Below are 16021 nucleotides of genomic sequence, written 5' to 3'. Positions count from 1 at the left end.
TTTCAGTGGTGGAGGTACTCACCCTTCTGTAGATAAGTGTTCTGCAGGAGTAAGTAGGGAACAGAAAATAGGGGACTGAGAAAGGTCAGCAGGGGGCAAGAGTGAATAATGGCCCTATGTTCATCTGAGGAATGTTGGAGGGTATGGGACTGCAACTATACTTATTTACGGAACTCGTATTTCACAGGACTGGGCTTATCCCATGATTTCCACGGGAACATGGACTAAGCAACAATATTCAGCTTCCTGGAAATCTCAGGTTTCACATTTTATTTGAAACAAAGCTAGTCTCTAGGCCTTATAGATGTGAAGTGGCTGAAAGTGAAATAGGAATGTTTGTTGAAATCTCAGAAGCCAGAAGGGTGGCTTAAGATTTCCAGGCGTTCAGGAACAAGGATTCCCACGACCTAACAAAACCAGGATAGATCATGCCACATAGAATCAGAGCAGAATAATTTATGCAAAAGAAGAGGATGCTGATGCAGATTTGGACAGCTTATAAAAATAGTATAAATCAGGTACAGAGCAAAGATGGATTTTAGCTGTTTGTTTACTTGAATTTGTTGTTTTGGGGGCTTGTGTTTTGTGAGAGTTGCTTTTTGTGTGTGGCAATTTTATTGTGGATATGTTTTTACATATTGTATTTTTCATGCTGTATGCTGCTTTGAATTTACTTTCGATTTTCAGAAAAGGCAAGGTACAAGTTTTAAGATAAATAAAGTTGTACATAATGGATGCAGAATTTAGCACATTGCTTTGGTAAAGTGCGAACAATTCCAGGCTACTTATTGCAACCTGTAGGAGCACAGTATTCTGTGACTAGTAGATAAAACTAGCCTGGGGCTAAGCTAAGCACAGATCTTGGGGCATATTCTACTTCCATTGCTCCCATTCCCTTCACTTTCTGTTCCCAACCTCCCACCCCACATCCTGTTGCAAAGGAGGGGGGTAGGAGCACTACTGAATATCTGCCCCTACTGCAACATGCTTCCTGGGGGTGATTGTCTTCTGGTGAACGGAGACCCCACCCACAATGCAATAGCCTCCCACCCCAAGTGCCAGGCCGTTGGTGAAAGGGGTGCCATATTTCGCTTTGATGTGGTGACGGGTGAAAGCCAAAGGGAGGGAAAACACAGCTGCATCACCATGGTGATTTATATTTGTGTTCAATTTACATCCTGCCCATCAACTTAATTGACTTTGACTGAGCATTAGGAAAAATGTATTGATGGTAAAAGCAGTTTACTCCGGTGGAACTGATTGCCTAGAGGGGTAACTGGCTCCCTTATGGGGGGTCTTAAATTAGAGCAGGGATGGGGAAACTCAGGCCTGGTGGCTGAATGTGGCCCTCCAGATATCTCTATCAGGCCCTTGAAACTCTTTCCCAGGCCATACCCCTGCTTCATACCTTCCTTTAGTGTTTTTACTGATGTTCTCCCATAATGCCTTTAATGAATGATACAAGAGTGCTGATAGGAACTAGCCTACTGTACAGAGGTGAAATTTGCATTTGTGGCTCCACCCATCTCTGCTTCTGGCTCTGCCTACGGCTGGCATGTGGCCCTTTGGCTGAAAAAGGCTCCCCAACCCTGAGGCAGAGGCTGCACATCTGTCTGTGAGAGTCTCCACTTCTGAGGAGCAGGTTGGATGAGATGACCTTTAGATTACCTTACAACCCCCTGCAATGCAGGAATCTCAGCTAAAGCATCCATGACTGGTGGCTATGCAACCTCTGCTTATAAACCTCCAAGGAAGGAGAGTCCACAACCTGGGAAGGGAGACCATTCCACTGTACAACAGCTCTTACTGTCAGAAAGTTATTCCTGATGTTTAGTCAGAATCTTCTTTCTTGTATCTTGAAGCCATTGCCTCGTGTCCTACCTTCCAGAGCAGGAGAAAACAAGTTTGCTCCGTCTTCCATGTGACACCCCTTCAGATACTTGAAGATAGCTACCCCATCTCCTCTCAGTCTCCTGTTTTCCAGGCTAAACATACCCAACTCCCGCAACTGTTCCTCATCAGGCTTGGCTTCCTGACCCTTGATCATCTTGGTTGCCCTCCTCTGCACATGTCAACGTCCTTCTTAAATTGTGGTGCCCAGAATTAGACACAGTATTCCAAATTGGTCTGACTAATACAGAATAGAGTGGTATTGTTACTTCCCTTGATCTGGACACTAGACTTCTGTTGATGCAGCCTAGAATAGCACCAGCTTTTTATGCTGCTGCATCACACAGTTGACTCATGGTAAGCTTGTGGTCTGCTAAGACCTCTAGATCCTTTTCACAAGTACTACTAGTAAGCCAGGTGTCCTGCATCTTATATTTGTGCATCTGGTTCTTCCTGCCTATGTGCAGAATCTTACATCCGTCCCTATTGAAATTAATTATGTTAGCTTGGGACTGTTCTCCAATCCATTAAGGTCATCTTGAATCTTGATTCTGTCTTCTGCAGAACGAAAACTGTTTCTTAAGAAGTACTTTTAAGGGGCAAAAGAAAAAAGAAGAAAAAAAATGCAAGAGATCTAATGTGTGTGTGTAGTAAAGAGGAAAAAAGTAGTAGTTGGTCTCCATTGATTCTAGAATGAAAAGTTGTGTGTACTCATCCTAAAGGTCCATCCGGGGTGCAGTCAAGGCATCACTTGGGGGCTGAGGTCCATGGCCCCACTTAGCAGAATGAGCTGGAGGTGGCACATATTGCTTTACTAAGACTGCATCTGGCCCTGCCTTGATTCCTAGGGTTCCTAGGAGACTATTAACTGTGAAATTGTGTGCATGTATGCATATATTCAAAACAGTGCCTTTATTTTGAGATATTTAAGATCAAACCAAATAAAGCAATGGATGGGTATCTTCCCCCAAATGAAAACGTTTAGTTATTGGCTTTTTTTTTCATGTCGTGCCTCTCTCTCCTGCAGGAGGCTCCTTCCAAAGACGTTGAAGTGTTTACTTGGCTCATACTTGGTATGAATGAATATTTCTGCAAAATGTAGGCCACAGTGCCTCAAGCGACAGGATGTGCCACAGGGTGGGTACTTTGCATTCATATTCAACAGCTCTTCCATTTCTTGTTTGCTTCCTTATGTAATCATTCTAATACGATAAATATGTATAGAATCCCATAAAGCTTCCCACTGGAGAGAAACAAACGTGGCAGAGGCGAGTGGGCAAAAGGAGAGTGTGCCTGAGAAAAAGGTCGGAGCAACGGGAGGCTGCGCATGTGCCCAAACTGATGCGCAGTGAATCATCACCCCCAAGGTTTTTATTTTTATATTTTTTTTAGTGTGCAGTTGGACACAAAATGTAGAGTCGGGGTGCGTGTGGATTTGTGCAGTTGGAAAGCTGATAATATTCATTTTGAATAATGGGGAAATTAGACATGTTAGAAGTATGTGTTTATTAAGCACTTGAATGACAGGCCATGTCAGGAACAGCATGCACGCAAATTATAGAAAGGTTGGAATGCATTCAATTTCCATACTTAAAACAAACTGTCCAAACCATATTAAAGGATCTTCTTTTAGCTGGAGTTTTGTCTTCCACACCTTCATCTTTAGGCAGTTTAATGCCTTGTTGCATCCTTGTAAATATTTTTGTACCTGTTCGTTATTGAACTAAGGCAGATTAAAATATGAAATGTTGCCGGGTAGTAGGTAAGGCTCCTGTGGAGTACCCCTGATGCAGGCTGTAAACAAGGAGCAAAGCATTCGTCTTTTTCTTTTTCTGTGTCTGACAGGGTGTTCGTGCAGTTGGCAAATCTGTTTAAAAAACCCTGATTACCCCACTGGGGTTCAGTGTGTGCAGTTGAACCAGTGTTCTGCACAGGCCTGAGCGGCAGTCAGTCTTTGCGATTGATAGGACATTGTTTTGGCTGGAAATAACACTGGTGGTGCCTTTTCAGTTAGTGCTTGTTGGCAGGGCAGAGGTCTCGGCAAGGCTTAAAAGTCTGCTTTGGAATATAAAGGTAAAGGTAAAGGTACCCCTGCCCGTACGGGCCAGTCTTGACAGACTCTGGGGTTGTGCGCCCATCTCACTTAAGAGGCCAGGGGCCAGCACTGTCCGGAGACACTTCCGGGTCACATGGCCAGCGTGACATCGCTGCTCTGGCCAGAGCCAGAGCCAGAGCCAGAGCCAATTTAAATGGGAAAAGAAAAGAAAGAAAAAAGAGCATTGAATGTTCAAAATATTATTATAAGATGAGATCTTATAATAATATGGGAATGTTAACAATACAAGCAGTCAAATCTCTTCCAGGATAAGGGGAAAAGGAGACAAAAGACGTCAAAGGATAATGAAGGACTCTATAAATGCCTGTTTCTGGGGAAGCCGACTGGGTCTCTTAAAAGAGATGGCTAAGCCCAACTTCTTGATGTTCTTATAGCCAATGTGGTACCCTCCAGTTGTTGTGGGTCCCAACTTCCATTGGCCACAGCCAATGGAGCACAAACATCTGAAAGGCACTAGGTTGCCCACAACCAATATGAAGCCGGATGTGGAATATTCAGGACAGACAAAAGCAAGTAATTATTCATGTAGTGCCTGGTTAAACCAAAGAATTCGTTCCCGCAGGATGTAGCAATTGGTGGCCAACTTGGATGACTTTGAAAAAGGAGTAGACAAATTCATAGAGATAAGGCAATCAATGGCTGCCTGCCTCAGTGGCTATGTCCTATCTGCACTTTTGGAGGCTATATGTCTCTGAATACCAGTTGATCAGATTCACAAGTGGGGCTATTGGATCTAGGTTCTCCTTGCAGGCTTCCCAAAGTCATCTGGTTGGCCACTGTGAAGAAAGGATGCTGGAGATGGGCTTTTGGCATGATCCACCAAGGCTCATCTTATGATCTTTAGATTGGCCACTGCTGTGACTCTGTAAGGCTGGTTTTCATGTTCATAGATGTTTGCCCTCCAGCAAAAGAATCTAGTTATTTATTATATTTATATCCCACCTTTCCCCCCAAGGAGCTCAAGAAGGCATGCATGAAAGACAGATCAAACATTATAGTTCAAATTAAAAATGATGCTTGATAACAGTCGCCACCGTGACCTGAAATATTGATGCTTCGGTTGGATAATTACATATCTTCTCTTCTGCGGTGTCAACACTGAATAGACCCACTGAAATTAATGGGCATGAGTAACATTGGTCCATTAATTTCAATGGGTCTAATCTGAGCATGACTAATGTTGGGTATAACCTATAGCATTACCCTGCATTGTGTTGTCCTTATTTTTTTGGGGGGGGGGAGGGTGAGAAATGGACTTGCCTTTGGGTCCAGCTTGGCTGCTTATACGTCCTTACTAGGGCTGCAGCTGGATTTTAGCTGATCAATCATGAGGTGTGGTTTTTTTTTTTTTTAATAAAAATCATTGTTATTAAATAAAATTACTACCCCATATAATAAATTATAGCACAAGAAAGAAGAGAAAAAAGGACATAATCGTATCATTTGTATTCTAACATATTATAAATATATACTTTCCCATAAATCTATTTACCTTACATTCCTAAGAAACAAATTAAATTATCTATATGTATAATAAAGGGAACAACAAAGGTCCGTATAGTAAAAGCCATGGTTTTCCCAGTAATGATGTATGGAAGTGAGAGCTGGACCATCAAGAAGGCTGATCGCTGAAGAATTGATGCTTTTGAATTATGGTGCTGGAGGAGACTCTTGAGAGTCCCATGGACTGCAAGAAGATCAAACGCATCCATTCTTAAGGAAATCAGCCCTGAGTGCTCACTGGAAGGACAGATCGTGAAGCTGAGGCTCCAGTACTTTGGCCACCTCATGAGAAGAGAAGACTCCCTGGAAAAGACCCTGATGCTGGGAAAGATGGAGGGCACAAGGAGAAGGGGCCGACAGAGGACGAGATGGTTGGACAGTGTTCTCGAAGCTACAAACATGAGTCTGACCAAACTGCGGGAGGCAGTGGAGGACAGAGGTGCCTGGCGTGCTCTGGTCCATGGGGTCACGAAGAGTCGGACACGACTAAACAACTAAACAACAACAACAACAACAACAACAACATAATAAAGGGAAATAGTAGTACCACTCTTATTCTGCCTTAGTCAGACCCCACCTGGAGTACTGTGTCCAGTTCTGGGCTTTACAGTTTAAGAAGTATACTGTATAGCCAAACTGGAATTCCTGCAGATGAGGACGGCCAAGATGATCAAGAAGATGGAGCAAGCTTGTTTTCTGCTGCTCTGGCAGGTAGTTCCCAAACCAATGCATTCAAGTTACAAGAAAGGAGAGTCCAACCAAAGATTAGGATGAACTTTCTGATGGTAAGAGCTGTTCAACAGTGGAACAGACTGTCTTGCAAGGGTTCTTCTTCATTGGGGGCTTTTAAACAGAGTTCGGATGACCACCTGTCAGGCCTTCTTTAGCTGTGATTCCATTTCCTGCATTGCAGCAGGTTGGACTAGATGCCTCTTGGTATCCCTTCCAAACCTATGATTCTATGATTATGTGAAATACAAGCACAGAGGGTTTGAAGGTCGAACCATATTAGTTTTATTCTATTTCTCAAATCATCTACCCATTAAATTTCTGCATAGGTACCAACAATAGTTTTGAACAAGAAGCGTATTTCCTTTTTCTTTTTAGAATATGTGTGCTTTTAGACTGGGCTTTTAGAGAATGCTGATTGCCTTTCCTAATGTAGTTTTTCTCTGGCTTTCTGACTGCCCATTAATTGTTCCTTTTCATGTTATTTGTAATGCTTTTGTGTCTGTTTTAATTACCAACTGTTAGCCCCACTGAATTTTTGTTTTCTAAAGAAAGGCAGGCTATACAGTTTAAATAATAGTCATAATAATTTTTAAGCATGGTGTGAAAACAATTTTAATCCCCCCCTCCGTATCTCCACCCTATTCATTAAACACCAGAAAGATCTTCTGTTTGATGCTCATTGACTTGTGGCCCAATCTTAAACATATATATTCACCTTCCTCCTTAGTCAGTTTTGCATATGATTCATAGTTGAGAAAGGGTATCTTGCCATGCCATGACCACCTTTGGATGCCATGGCTAGCTTAGGGTTTAACCATGGTTTCAGGCTGAGCACCAAGGCTAACCCCCACCCTCCCACATCGTACGTATGCAATGCTCTCAAGAAAAAGAATTATGAGTCAAGGACAAATTACTGTGTGCTATTCATTTTGATTGTAAACTGCTTTCAGGAGTCTTTGTTGGAAAGTTGATTGACTGGACCAGATTACCGTGGCCTAGTTAATTTCACTCCTAAAGTCAACTTTAAAAAGATTGCTTTCATGGCAAGGAAGTGAAGAGGGGGAGAGTGAGTTTGCAGGAGGGAATATATAAACCTGTCCTTCCATATACCTTTTTAAAAAACACCGAATTTTTTAATTTTATTTTTTAAAGTTCAACAACTTTCTTAGGCGCTGGGAGGGGATGGCAGCCTAGGCATTGTGGGCACTATCCAACAGGCACATCTGCTACCGGTCATGCTGAGGGCAGGCAGGTATTCCTATCCAGTCCAGCGTCCTGTCATCCTAGCCAACCAGATGCCTATGGGGAAGCAGAATCTGAACGCTATTGTGCTTTCCCCTCCTGCGGTTTCCAGAAAGCTGGTACTCAGAAGCATATTGTCCCCCACACTGGAGGTAGAACATATCCAGCAACGTTAGTAATCATTGATAGCCTTATTCTCCATGAATTTGTCTAATCCTCTTTTAAAGTCATTAAGTGTCCATTGCAGGATAGCTCAGTTGGTAGGGCATGAGGCTCTTAATCTCAGGCTCATGGGTTCGAGCCCAACCTTGGAGAAAAAGTTCTTGCATTGCATTTCTTCACCGCCTCTATTGCATCTGCAGAAAACAGCAGCAGGAGACTCTTTCAGGTGGTTCGCAATTTAGCGGAACCACCTGCTACATCGGGGCCCATTACGGGCCACATGATCTCCTGCAATGATTTTGCAAAGTTTTTTTGCAGAGAAAGTCACTCAGATTCGGGAAGAGGTAGACTTCACCGTGGGAGCAGGGCTGGGGCGGGAGAGTGCTAGAGTCCTGTCTAGTCAAGTTGTGTGGGATCAATTCCAATCTGTTACCTCCGAGGATGTGGACAGGCTGCTTGGACGAGTGAAACCAACCACCTGTCTCCTTGATCCTTGCCCATCCTGGCTTATAAAATCTAGCCGGAAAGGGCTGGGCGATGGGCTTCGTGGGGTGGTGAATGCTTCCCTCCATGAGGGAGCCTTCCCAGGCCCACTGAAAGAGGCGGTTATCAAACTGCTTCTTAAAAAAACATCTTTAGATGTGGCCAATATGGCCAACTATTGCCCAGTCTCAAATCTTGGGCAAGGTGAGGCCTGGAAGAAGCGGACCATTTGGATCCCTTCCAGTCAGGATTCAGGCCTCATCATGGGACTGAAACTGCTTTGGTTGCACTGGTCGATGATCTCCGGCAGGCTAGGGACAAAGGTGAGAGCTGTTTCCTAGTTCTGCGGGATCTCTCAGTGGCTTTTGACACCATTGACCATAACATCCTTCTGGACCGTCTAGAGGGGCTGGGAGTTGGGGGCACTGTTATACAGTGGTTCTGCTCCTTCATCCTGGGCTGTGTTCAGAAAGTGGTGGTGGGGGATGAGTGTTCAGACCCCTGGGCTCTCACTTGTGGGGTGCCTCAGGGTTCTGTCCTCTCCCCCATGCTTTTCAACATCTACATGCAGCTGCTGGGAGAGATCATCAGGGGGTTTGGGCTGGGTGTTCATCAGTATGCGGATGATACCCAGCTCTACCTCTTTTAAATCAGAACCAGTGAAGGTGGTGAAGATCCTGTGTGAGTGTCTGGAGGCGGTTGGAGGATGGATGGTGGCTAACAGACTGAGGTTGAATCCTGACAAGACTGATTTTGAGGGACAGGAGGTGGGCAGGTGTGGAGGACTCCCTGGTCCTGAATGCGGTAACTGTGCCCCTGAAGGACCAGGTGCCCAGCCTGGGAGTCATTCTGGACTTATAGCTGTTCATGGAGGCGCAGGTCAATTCTGTGTCCAGGACACTGGTACGAAGGCTGAAACCCTACCTGCCTGTGGACTGTCTCGCCAGAGTGGTGCATGCTCTAGTTATCTCCTGCTTGGACTACTGCAATGCGCTCTACGTGGGGCTACCTTTGAAGGTGACCCGGAAACTACAACTAATCCAGAATGTGGCAGCCAGACTGGTGACTGGGAGCGGCCGCCGAGACCACATAACACCGGTCTTGAAAGACCTACACTGGCTCCCAGTATGTTTCCAAGCACAATTCAAAGTGTTGGTGCTGACCTTTAAAGCCCTAAACAGCCTCGGTCCAGTATACCCGAAGGAGCATCTCCACCCCCATAATTCTGCCTGGACACTGAGGTCCAGTGCCAAGGGCCTTCTGTGGTTCCCTTGCTGTGAGAAGCCACGTTACAGGGAACCAGGCAGAGGGACTTCTTGGTAGTGGCACCCACCCTGTGGAACGCCCTCCCACCAGATGTAAAAGAGAAAAACAACTACCAGACTTTTAGAAGACATCTGAAGGCAGCCCTGTTTAGGGAAGCTTTTAATGTTTAATTGACTATTGTATTTTAATACTCTGTTGGAAGCCGCCCAGAGTGGCTGGGGTATAAATAATAAATTATTATTAATTATTCTTATTTGAATAGCAATAACAACAGCACTCGATATCCCTTGCTGTCCTTCCTCTGGCAGGTTGGAGGGCCGCTTTATTACAGGCTTTTGAGAACTGGCTGTTTTTAATAGTTCTGTGCTGTTTTTACTAGTATTCCAATATATTAGTTTTTATATAGTTTTAATTGTATTATAGTTTAATTACTTGTAAACATTGTTTAATTTTTTAAAAATATGCTTTCAGCTTTTCATATTTTGTCCATGTTGTGTTGATTCTGGTAAGCAGCCTTGAGTCTGGGGGAAATGTGAGATATAAAGAAATATAATGACACCATGTGGGTGCAGGAAGCAAACAGAGAATACTGGAGAGAAGTTGAAGAGGCGTAAATCCAAAGATGGATGTGAGATGCTCTAGAATCATCATCATCATCATCATCATCATCATCATCCCCATATTTATGAAGGCTGGAGGTGTCCAAAACCTTTGCATGGGAGTCTTCCATAAACTGGGAGGATTGTGACACATTTTTTAAAATCCTCTCTTGACCTTGAAATGGCACCACATTGTAAGACATTATAAACAGCTCCTCCTTTTCCTGCCTTTGCTCATTTGGAGCGAATTGTCCCTATCCTACCAAGTAGTAACAGTGTTCTTATTATTTTTGAGGAAGGTGGGGAAATACAATTAGGTTTTTTTTTTAAGAGAAGGCAAAAATAAGAATTCTGATTAAAAGCACAGTCTCTTTCAAGTTTCCTTCATTTGCAGAATCACCTGCAAGCAAAATTGCCCCCGCGGAGAATAAAGTGAGGAGTCCCACCGAGTGGCATATGGGATCAGGCCTTTTGGGGGACATTTTTTACGGTTGTGATCCGCTACCTACCACTCCAGCCAATGTGATTATATTTAAACCAGGAACCGGAGAGAAGTTGATCGGCATAATGCAATTTGTGGGATTACTTTCTGTCTGTTCCAGGGGCACAAGGGAAGAAGATATGAATAAGGAGAGGTGGAAGACGATGAACGGGATGGAGACCCCCTCCCCAAGGCCTTTATTCAGTGTGTCTTCTGAATGTCTTTTCCAGAATGGGTTGCTGCCAGTCATGTAAGCCAAAGCACAGATTTCTTGCAGGTATTTTTATTTTCTTATAGCCCTACTGTTCCTCCCGTTTTGAGCTACCAGCTCCCATTTGTTGCCAAGGAGCAAACGATATGTTACGGTGCAGTCACGTTCAACAACAAATCCCCAAGGGCCCCCACTTTCTTCCCTACCAAAATAGCCTTGGGGAGGTTATGACTTGCTTTGCAGAAGAGAGGAGATGGAAGGGGTTCTTAGCCCTGTCCCTGCAATCAGTTTCCCCTTCCCAAAACTCTTCCCTCGGCTGCTTCTATCAAGGTGCATGTTTATAAGAGAAACACAGTCCCCAAACACACACAGTACCAGCGAAAAGTGAAATTCAGCTGAAGGGTTAAGCACGTGCTGCCTTTCCCCGTGTTCCTTCTCCCCTTCAAAAGCAAACCTTCCCATGGGCACTTTGTAAGGAAGGCTAGAGCCACTGGTGCTATCCTATAATAATCAGTTTGTCCCATATTCCCTCTTTAAAAGAAGCAGATTGCTGCTCCAACCAAATTTTGAGTACCACCCCCCACCCCAAGCTGCATTAGAATAAAAATGAAAACATCAGTAGACATCATCGCAGATCTCCCACTAAATGCACTTGTTTACAAGTAGGCAAAATAAATGCAACATTATCAATGTACAAGAGGGCAGGACCCACCCACCCCACAACAATCTAAAATTCAGCACAGGGGAAACCTGGGCTCAGTGGGATCTGCTCTGCATGCAGAAGGTCCCAAGTTCAGTCCCTGGCATCTTCTGGTAGGGCTAAGAAAGCTCCTTGTCCAAAATTCTGATGAGCTCCTGGCGAGAAGTTAAGATAATGCTGAGCGATAGGGACCAATGTTCTGACTTGGTTTAAGGCTGCTTCCTATGTTTTAAGAGTAAGGGCCATAGCCCTGTGGTAGAACATCTGCTTTGCATGCAGAAGGTCTAAACTTCAGTCCCCAATGGGGGAGTGCTTAATTATTCCAATTTATTTAACTATGCCTGGCATTGTTGTTGTTTAGTCGTGTCCGACTCTTCGTGACCCCATGGACCAGAGCACGCCAGGCACTCCTGTCTTCCACTGCCTCCCGCAGTTTGGTCAGACTCATGTTTGTAGCTTCAAGAACGCTGTCCAACCATCTCGTCCTCTGTCGTCCCCTTCTTCTTGTGCCCTCCATCTTTCCCAACATCAGGGTCTTTTCCAGGGAGTCTTCTCTTCTCATGAGGTGGCCAAAGTATTGGAGCCTCAGCTTCATGATCTGTCCTTCCAGTGAGCACTCAGGGCTGATTTCCTTAAGAATGGATACGTTTGATCTTCTTGCAGTCTATGGGACTCTCAAGAGTCTCCTCCAGCACCATAATTCAAAAGCATCAATTCTTCGGCGATCAGCCTTCTTTATGGTCCAGCTCTCACTTCCATACATCACTACTGGGAAAACCATGGCTTTTACTATACGGACTTTTGTTGGCAAGGTGATGTCTCTGCTTTTTAAGACGCTGTCTAGGTTTGCCATCGCCCTTCTCCCAAGGAGCAGGCGTCTTTTAATTTCGTGACTGCTGTCACCATCTGCAGTGATCATGGAGCCCAAGAAAGTAAAATCTCTCACTGCCTCCATTTCTTCCCCTTCTATTTGCCAGGAGGTGATGGGCCCAGTGGCCATGATCTTCGTTTTCTTGATGTTGAGCTTCAGACCATATTTTGCTCTCTCCTCTTTCACCCTCATTAAAAGGTTCTTTAATTCCTCCTCACTTTCTGCCATCAAGGTTGTGTCATCTGCATATCTGAGGTTGTTGATATTTCTTCTGGCAATCTTAATTCCGGCTTGGGATTCATCCAGCCCAGCCTTTCGCATGATGAATTCTGTATATAAGTTAAATAAGCAGGGAGACAATATACAGCCTTGCCGTACTCCTTTCCCAATTTTGAACCAATCAGTTGTTCCATATCCAGTTCTAACTGTAGCTTCTTGTCCCACATAGAGATTTCTCAGGAGACAGATGAGGTGATCTGGCACTCCCATTGCTTTAAGAACTTGCCATAGTTTGCTGTGGTCGACACAGTCAAAGGCTTTTGCATAGTCAATGAAGCAGAAGTAGATGTCTTTCTGGAACTCTCTAGCTTTCTCCATAATCCAGCGCATGTTTGCAATTTGGTCTCTGGTTCCCCTGCCCCTTCGAAATCCAGCTTGCACTTCTGGGAGTTCTCGGTCCACATACTGCTTAAGCCTGCCTTGTAGAATTTTAAGCATAACATTGCTAGCGTGTGAAATGAGTGCAATTGTGTGGTAGTTGGAGCATTCTTTGGCACTGCCCTTCTTTGGGATTGGGATGTAGACTGATCTTCTCCAATCCTCTGGCCACTGCTGAGTTTTCAAATTTTGCTGGCATATTGAGTGTAGCACCTTAACAGCATCATCTTTTAAAATTTTAAATAGTTCAGCTGGAATATCATCACTTCCACTGGCCTTGTTATTTGCAGTGCTTTCTAAGGCCCATTTGACTTCACTCTCCAGGATGTCTGGCTCAAGGTCAGCAACCACACTACCTGGGGTATATGAGACATCCATATCTTTCTGGTATAATTCCTCTGTGTATTCTTGCCACCTATTCTTGATGTCTTCTGCTTCTGTTAGGTCCTTACCACTTTTGTCCTTTATTATGGTAATCTTTGTACGAAATGTTCCTTTCATATCTCCAATTTTCTTGAACAGATCTCTGGTTCTTCCCATTGTGTTGTTTTCCTCTATTTCTTTGCATTGCTCGTTTAAGAAGGCCTTCTTGTCTCTCCTTGCTATTTTTTGGAAATCTGCATTCAATTTCCTGTATCTTTCACTATCTCCCTCGCATTTTGCTTGCCTTCTCTCCCCTGCTATTTGTAAGGCCTCGTTGGACAGCCACTTTGCTTTCTTGCATTTCCTTTTCATTGGGATGGTTTTCGTTGCTGCCTCCTGTATAATGTTGCGAGCCTCCACCCATAGTTCTTCAGGCACTCTGTCCAGCAAATCTAAATCCTTAAACCTGTTCCTCACTTCCACTGTGTATTCATAAGGGATTTGATTCAGATTGTATCTTACCGGCCCAGTGGTTTTTCCTACTTTCTTCAGTTTAAGCTGGAATTTTGCTATAAGAAGCTGATGATCTAAGCCACAGTCAGCTCCAGGTCTTGTTTTTGCTGACTGTATAGAGCTTCTCCATCTTTGGCTGCAGAGAATATAATCAATCTGATTACGATGCTGCCCATCTGGTGATGTCCACGTGTAGAGTCGTCTCTTGTGTTGTTGTAAAAGCGTGTTTGTGATGACCAGCTTGTTCTCTTGACAGAACTCTATTAGCCTTTGCCCTGCTTTGTTTTGATCTCCAAGGCCAAACTTGCCAGTTGTTCCTTTTATCTCTTGATTCCCTACTTTAGCATTCCAATCCCCTATAATGAGAAGAACATCCTTCTTTGGTTTCACTTCTATAAGGTCTTGTAAGTCTTCATAGAATTTGTCAATTTCAGTTTCTTCAGCACCAGTAGTTGGTGCATAAACTTGGATTACTGTGATGTTAAAAGGTCTGCCTTGGATTCGTATCGAGATCATTCTATCATTTTTGGGATTGCATCCCAGTACAGCTTTCGCCACTCTTTTGTTGACTATGAGGGCCACTCCATTTCTTTTACGGGTTTCTTGCCCACAGTAGTAGATATGATGATCATCCGAACTGAATTCACCCATTCCCGTCCATTTTAGTTCACTGATGCCCAGGATGTCAATATTTATTCTTGCCATCTCATTTTTGACCACATCCAACTTACCCCTGGCATAGCCTCTGAGCAAACATGCATAGGGATTGGGCTCTACATCTTGTTCTGGAATCTCAGGATGATCCTTTGCAATAAGGAAGGGCTGCAGCTCAGGGGTGGAGCAGCTGCTTTGCATGCAGGTCCTGGGTTCAAACCGCAATAGGATCTGAGGTGGAGCTGGGAGAGACGTCTGAAACCCTGGAGCGCTGCTGCCTGCCAGTGTGTGGATGACACTGAGCTAGGTGGACTAGGGATCTGATCCAGTATATAAGGAAGCTTTTGTATGCTCGTCAACGGTGTAGCCAGCCCCCACTGGGGACTCAAGCTGGTGTGTGCGTGTGCAAAAATAACCTGTAAGTGTGGAGTACATGCTGCACATATGTGTGGCAACACGATGCCACTATTTTGGCGAGATCAAACGTAGGGGAAGCTTCCCCTCCATCTTGCACCATGGCACAAAAGCGTTGCAAATTTTCTTGCCCTTCCTCCTCACCTTACCCTTACTCAGGACGCTTCAAGTAATTGCAGTAATTTCTAATGTGGCTATTGCGGTAAAGCGATTTTATGTATGCATGTGTGCCAATACAGCTCCTTGCCAATGGTTCAAGGGACCCTAGGCACGCCTGTGGTGCCTGTGGGCCTTTTTTCGTTTGCCCGCCATTTGGGAGGTCCGCGGAGGGTGCATTTGGCAACGTGAGAACAGGCCTTTTCAGGGGTCACTCTCCGCCTGTGCTCTCCCTTGCGTGGCTCTCCTGGCACCATCATTACATAACTTTAGGAGCCAGGCAAAAACATTTCATTTCTGCCAGGCCCTTAATCATCTGTGGCTTCCTTGACTGGGTGGGACGTTTTTTAAAAACAGGACTGTCTTTCAGGCTTTTCCCCTCTATGGCTGTTTCAATGAATGGGTTTGTTGGTTTATACAGTGGTACCTTGGGTTACATATGCTTCAGGTTACATACGCTTCAGGTTACAGACTCCGTTAACCCAGAAATAGTGCTTCAGGTTAAGAACTTTGCTTCAGGATAAGAACAGAAATCGTGCTCCGGTGGCGCAGCAGCAGCAGGAGGCCTCATTAGCTAAAGTGGTGCTTCAGGTTAAGAACAGTTTCAGGTTAAGAACTGACCTCTGGAACGAATTAAGTACTAACCTGCTCCCACCAAGGGAGAAACCTGTGGAGGGGACTGCAAGGTAGTGGGGCTGTCCGGCTCGCCATTCCGTGAGCGAGAGCGAGAGCGCTGTTTTGCCAGGCGCAGGCGGCGCATGTCAGATCAGCCCCAGAGGATCCAGGTCACGGTCAAGCCAGGCTGCCGGGCGGAATCCGGCTGCCTGCGTCCGCCCGGCTCCTTGCGCTTGGAGCGCCAGCGGTGGGCGGGTTTCGGGGCGAAGAGAAGCGGGAGCCGGGGAAGGGGGCGGGGCCTCGGCGGGGCTCGTGACGTCTCCCGAATCGGTTACTGTACGTTCTGAGAACTCCGCCCCACGTGCGTCCCCGGGAGGGGGAGGAGGCGGAGGG

General features: G+C 45.1%; 1 protein-coding gene across 1 annotated transcript in view; it reads left to right on the top strand.

The window, feature by feature from the left end:
• The first annotated feature begins 2917 nt into the window (after positions 1-2917).
• The window catches only part of MSI2 (musashi RNA binding protein 2), a 413369-nt gene continuing 400265 nt past the window's right edge, over positions 2918-16021 (top strand). The window contains exons 1-2 of the mRNA XM_079955691.1: positions 2918-3027; positions 10596-10751. Coding sequence (XP_079811817.1) covers positions 10706-10751 — 46 coding nt within the window. The 5' untranslated portion in view covers positions 2918-3027; positions 10596-10705. The remainder of the gene's footprint in view (positions 3028-10595; positions 10752-16021) is intronic.

Source organism: Podarcis cretensis (assembly GCF_951804945.1).
Source record: "Podarcis cretensis genome assembly, chromosome: 15".
In the NCBI taxonomy this organism is placed as follows: Eukaryota; Metazoa; Chordata; class Lepidosauria; order Squamata; family Lacertidae; genus Podarcis; species Podarcis cretensis.
The sequence above is the reverse complement of the archived record's forward strand: the minus strand, read 5'-3'. Positions and strand labels throughout refer to the sequence as shown.